At 51.4% G+C, this 6,285-nt stretch overlaps 1 protein-coding gene across 1 annotated transcript; it reads left to right on the top strand.

Moving 5' to 3' along the window:
- Window positions 1-2,544: 2,544 nt before the first annotated feature.
- LOC139061929 (uncharacterized) lies at window positions 2,545-5,660 on the top strand. Its single transcript, XM_070541863.1, has 2 exons — window positions 2,545-3,140; window positions 4,763-5,660. The coding sequence occupies exons 1-2, from the start codon at window positions 2,821-2,823 to the stop codon at window positions 5,658-5,660; spliced, it is 1,218 nt and encodes a 405-aa protein (XP_070397964.1). The 5' UTR covers window positions 2,545-2,820.
- The last annotated feature ends 625 nt before the right edge of the window (window positions 5,661-6,285 follow it).

A 6,285-nucleotide genomic window follows, 5' to 3' on the forward strand; every position in this document is an offset into this window, starting at 1 on the left:
GCCTCTCTCATGGAGGCCCTCTGTCAGACCCAGTGTTGACATGTGTCAAGACGCTCCTCGGGGGGCTTCTTGCTTTGGCCTCTCTCCTGGAGGCGCTCAGTCAGACCGAGTGCTGACATGTGGCAAGAAGCTCCTCGGGGCGCGTCTTGCTTGGGCTTCTCTCCTGGAGGCCCTCTGTAAGAACCATTGTTGACATGTGGCAAGACGCTCCTCGGGGCGGGTCTTGCTTGGGCCTCTCTCCAGAAGGCCCTCAATCAGACCCAGTGTTGACACGTGGCAAGACGCTCCTCGGGGCGCGTCTTGCTTATGCCTCTCTCCTGGAGGCGCTCAGTCAGACCCAGTGTCCACATGTGGCAAGACGCTCCTCGGGGCGCGTCTTGCTTGGACCGCTCTCCCTGAGGTGCTCAGTCAGACTGAGTAGTGACATGTGGCAAGACGCTCCTCGGGGCGCGTCTTGCTTGGACCTCTCTCCCTGAGGCGGTCAGTCAGACCCAGTGTTGACATTTGGCAAGACACTCCTCGGGGCGTGTCTTGCTTGGGCCTCTCTCATGGAGGCCCTCTGTCAGACCCAGTGTTGACATGTGTCAAGACGCTCCTCGGGGGGCGTCTTGCTTTGGCCTCTCTCCTGGAGGCGCTCAGTCAGACCGAGTGCTGACATGTGGCAAGAAGCTCCTCGGGGCGCGTCTTGCTTGGGCTTCTCTCCTGGAGGCCCTCTGTAAAAACCATTGTTGACATGTGGCAAGACGCTCCTCGGGGCGGGTCTTGCTTGGGCCTCTCTCCAGAAGGCCCTCAATCAGACCCAGTGTTGACACGTGGCAAGACGCTCCTCGGGGCGCGTCTTGCTTATGCCTCTCTCCTGGAGGCGCTCAGTCAGACCCAGTGTCCACATGTGGCAAGACACTCCTCGGGGCGCGTCTTGCTTGGGCCTCTCTCATGGAGGCCCTCTGTCAGACCCAGTGTTGACAGGTGTCAAGACGCTCCTCGGGGCGCGTCTTGCTTTGGCCTCTCTCCTGGAGGCGCTCAGTCAGACCGAGTGTTGAGTACTGTGGCAAGAAGCTCCTCGGGGCGCGTCTTGCTTGGGCTTCTCTCCTGGAGGCCCTCAGTAAGACCCATTGTTGACATGTGGCAAGACGCTCCTCGGGGCGCGTCTTGCTTGGGCCTCTCTCCAGAAGGCCCTCAATCAGACCCAGTGTTGACACGTGACAAGACGCTCCTCGGGGCGCGTCTTGCTTGGGCCTCTCTCCTGGAGGCGCTCAGTCAGACTGAGTAGTGACATGTGGCCTGACGCTCCTCTGGGCGCGTGTTGCTTGGGCCTCTCTCCTGGAGGCGCTCAGTCAGACCCAGTGTTGACATGTGACAAGACGCTCCTCGGGGCGCGTCTTGCTTGGGCCTCTCTCCTGGAGGTGCTCAGTCAGACCCAGAGGTGACATGTGGCAAGCCGCTCCTCGGGGCGCGTCTTGCTTGGCCCTCTCTCCTGGAGAAGCTCAGTCAGACCCAGTGTTGACATGTGGCAAGACGCTCCTCGGGGCACGTCTTGCTTGGGCCTCTCTCCTGGAGGCGCTCAGTCAGACCGAGTGCTGACATGTGGCAAGATGCTCCTTGGGGCGCGTCTTGCTTGGGCTCCTCTCCTGGAGGCCCTCAGTCAGACCCATTGTTGACATGTGGCAAGACGCTCCTCGGGGCGCGTCTTGCTTGGGCCTCTCTCCTGGGGAGGCGATCAGTCAGACCCAGTGTTGACATGTGTCAAGAGGCTCTTTGGGCGTTTCTTGCTTGGGCCTCTCTCCTGGAGGCGCTCAGTCAGACCCAGTGTTGACATGTGGCAAGACGCTCCTCGGGGCGCGTCTTGCTTGGGCCTCTCTCCTGGAGGCGCTCAGTTAGACCTAGTGCTGACATGTGGCAAGACGCTCCTCGGGGCGCGTCTTGCTTGGGCTTCTCTCCAGGAGGCCCTCAGTCAGACCCTTCGTTGACATGTGGCAAGACGCTCCTCGGGGCGCATCTTGCTTGGCCCTCTCTCCTGGAGGAGCTCAGTCAGACCGAGTGCTGACATGTGGCAAGACGCTCCTCGGGGCGCCTCTTGCTTGGGATTCTCTCCTGGAGGCCCTCAGTCAGACCCATTGTTGACATGTGGCAAGACGCTCCTCGGGGCGCATCTTGCTTGGGGCTCTCTCCTGGAGGCGCTCAGTCAGACCGAGTGCTGACATGTGGCAAGACGCTCCTCGGGGCACGTCTTGCTGGGGCTTCTCTCCTGGAGGCGCTCAGTCAGACCCAGTGTTGACAAGTAAGTTAAGTTAAGTTAAGTAAGTAAGCTGATGGGCAAGAGCGTGACATGGGATCGCCAGGAACTTACTTAAGGACTATCATCTCATTTGGCATTCACTCACCCCCAAATTCCACTACCTCCGCTCCGCTCCGCTCCGCTCCGCTCCGGTCCGCCCCCGCCTTCCGCAGCCGCTCGCTTCCGAACTCAATTTTTACTAATCTTCGCTCCGCCCCGCTCCGCTCCGGTGCGAAGACCCAAGGTGCGCAAACAAGCATGCGCGGGATTTTCATGTCCTCGCGATACAGTCCGAAACAAATGCGGAAGTTTGAGCCAAACAAGTCATTGTGTGGGAGAAGCTTGGAGAAGAACTGTTTTATCTGCCGATCATTTGATTTAAGATATCAGCAAGTGTTTGGATCAACAATGGGTGAGTACGTTGACAGTAGAAACAATATTTATGGCTTATTTTTGTGCATTTACAGTCCAACCACCATTGATAGTTGTTACAAGAAAACGTTTATATGTAATTGAACTAGATTGGAGCTTGTTTTTCTAGTCTAATGTGCATAATTGCTGTTGCAGAAGCACATGTTAGCCGAAGAAGAACTTTAGCTCTCCTTTTGCTACTGGATTTGGTTCATCAGAGAAGAAGGAGCAGGTTCTGGGTGCACCCACTGAACCAACAAAGAAGAAGCCAAGGGGACTTCTACCATCTTGTTGCAGAGCTGCGACTGGACAGCCAGAGGCACCACCAGTACTTCCGCATGTCTGCAGAGAAGATGGATGAGCTTCTGTCCCTTGTTGGACCAGAGTTGAGAAGACAGTCTACATCCTTCAGAGCAGCTATTGAACCTAAACAACGACTAGCTGTTGGAATAAGGTGAACATTTTGACTCATTCTCAAATGCAGAACTCAACTTTTATTTAACACAAACATTTCCAAAACAAGCACTTATAAAACAAAAAATATAAACATTTATAAAAATGAAAGAAAACAAAGAAATATTACCTCAAAAAGGAAAGGACAAATTGTCATAACCATGTAGCTATAAACATCAAACTGAAAACAGTAATATAAAAAAACTGGTCGAGGTAATAATCAAACACTCCAAGAAGTCAGTAGTACAGAAAAACAATACTTATTCCTGAGGCTCATCGACATCCCATTTATCTACCGCAGTAAGCAAGCCCATATATTCCCCAAACTGTCCTGCAGTTGAGGTAGATGGGACAAAGGCAGGATGAGTGGGGGTAGATGTCTGTGTAGGTTGTGATGGGGTGGGGGTTTGCATACTCGGCTGCTGCTGCTGGTATGGGGGATGGTGCTGCTGCTGGAGGCCCTGGTGCTGCTGGATGCCCTGCTGCTGGTGGAGGCCCTGGTGCTGCTGGAGGCCCTGCTGCTGGTGGAGGCCCTGGTGCTGCTGGAGGCCCTGCTGCTGGTGGAGGCCCTGGTGCTGCTGGAGGCCCTGCTGCTGGTGGAGGCCCTGCTGCGGCACCTGCTGGAGGCCCTGCAGCTGGTGGAGGCCCTGCTGCGGCAGCTGCTGGAGGCCCTGCAGCTGGTGGTGTTGCTGCTGCTGGTGTTGCTGCTGCTGGTGGTGGCCCTGCTGAGGCTGCTGATGGTGCTGGTGCTTGCGGAGGCCCTGATGCTTGTGGTGCTTCTGCTGGTGGTGGCCCTGCTGCTGCTGGTTTTGCTCAAGCTGCTGGTGATGTTGTATCAACTGCATAATGCCTACTTTTGCATTTTGCCTGTTGTTCATCTCCATTCCACTGAGGAGTGGAACAATACTGAGGGCGAAGTGGTAGCACTCATCAGTTGCCCCTTCTGGCATGTACGGGCGCTGCAGTGGCTCTTTCAGGAGCTCTATCAGCTTGTCCCCAAACTCCACCCCTTTAGATGCCCCACCTCTATATGCCTTCCTTGACTGGCCGGTAGATTGTGGTGTCCGTTTCAATGGGCTACGCGACCGGCCTCTTGATGTGGAAGGTTCAGCAGCAGAAGCAGCAGCAGTGGAAGGGGTGAACATTCTTGAAGGACCTGCTGCCTCATCTGGTCCAGACAGGCTCAAAGGAGTTGGAGGTTGGTCCTCCTCTGTGTCCATCTGGGATGCAGAGTCCAAGCTACTTCTTGAGCTGTGTGAAAAAGGATTTATTCTAGTAAAAACACAAGCAACCGAAACTGAAAATGGCAATCTAATAACTGAAATTGTTTGACAGAATAACAAATTTAAGGCAATTTACCTGGCCATTTGTGAATAAACAGGTTTGCAGCAACTTACCTTCTTGGTTGCAGATATGGAATTAGAAAAGACATAATCTTTTCAAATTTCCACTCCTTTTGTGTCCCTGCAGCAGATCCACTGGGTAGGTCGGACTTTTTTCGGGACTTCACATAGCTGTCCCGAAGTGCCCTCCATTTGTTTTTACATTGATCACCTGAAAGAAGAAGAATTTGAAAATCAGTCAAAAATAACACAATTTTTTGCTTTGTTCTTCTGCATACAGGTTTTTGGCCTCCGGTGACTCCTTTGTCAGTCTGGCTTTCAGCTACCGTCTTGGCCAGACTACGGTCAGAAACTCTGTCCACATGGTGTGTGCTGCTATTGAGAAAGTGATGATGGGCCAATATCTGCCACCCCCAACTGATGAAATGTGGAAGACCATAGCACAAGGCTTCTGGGAGAAGTGGAATTTCCCTAACTGTTTGGGGGCATTGGATGGGAAACATATACACATTCAAGCTCCACCACGCTCTGGAAGCCAGTATTTCAACTATAAAAAGACCTTCTCCATTGTGCTGCTGGCTCTGGTGGATGCAGACTACAGATTTCGGTTGATCCAGGTGGGGGACTTTGGAAGAAGCAGTGATGGAGCTGTCTACGCTGGCTCAGCACTGGGGATTGGAATGGAGAGAAGAACGCTTCATGTGCCTCCTCATGCCCCCCTCCCTGGTGCTGCTGATGCTACCCCTGTGCCCCATGTCATGGTGGCGGATGCAGCTTTTCCACTGAAGCCGTACCTGATGAGGCCATACCCCGGGCATAATCTGACTCACAGGAAAAGAATCTTCAACTACAGGCTGTCAAGAGCACGTATGGTAGTTGAGAATGCATTTGGCATTCTTGCCTCTAGATGGAGGATTTTTTACAGGCGAATACACCTCCATCCTGACAAGGTGGACAGTGTTGTTCTTGCTGCATGCATTTTGCACAACTTCTTGATTGCACCAAGTGAGAACCAAGCAATCTTGGACGAAGCTAACCAACAGACCACACACATGGTACCAGTGAGAGACATGGGTCCAAATCGGGCATCCAGGGAGGCCTGCAACATCAGGGAGATTTTTTGTGACTTTTTCATGTCTCCTGAGGGCAGTGTGGCTTGGCAGGACAGAATGGTGTGAAATGGGAAATAAGTCCTGCAGCTGAAACAGTGTTGAGACACTGTGCAATCTGTGTGCATCTTATTTTTTTACAAGTTCTCAACTGTGTCGTGATTTTTAAAACTGTTTAACCACAAATAAATGTGTGCATGTTTCCTAAATAAAAGTATTATTTGACTTTGCCATTCTTTCTTTATTGTTATAATAAGCCAAAGGGATTAAATAAGTGGGATACTCGAGGAAAGGGTTATAGTTTTTTTCAGAAGAGGGAAGTTTACACCTTTGTGAACAGTAGCATGAGATTAGCACTGTTTGCATGTAAAGCACACTACAGGGTGCATTAAATTGCACATACAGCTATTTTTCCTCACTGCTGAAAGCAGAACATAGGAGTTATTTTGGAGTGATGCTTTAAGTATTTTCTACAGAATATTCTATGTCAAACAAATGGACAATATTTTTCTACAAATCTTTGCTACAATTTTGACCATATAAAGAATCTTATTCTGCAAGTAGTACACATACATATCTTTAATACATGTATATTACTTGCTGAATATAATGTATAATATAATTTATAGTATATTAATGTAGACCTATTATGCATTGCTGAAATTGTCCTATAACTGACAGAGGGGATTTTCAT

Source organism: Nothobranchius furzeri, chromosome 11 (genome assembly GCF_043380555.1).
Source record: "Nothobranchius furzeri strain GRZ-AD chromosome 11, NfurGRZ-RIMD1, whole genome shotgun sequence".
NCBI lineage: Eukaryota > Metazoa > Chordata > Actinopteri > Cyprinodontiformes > Nothobranchiidae > Nothobranchius > Nothobranchius furzeri.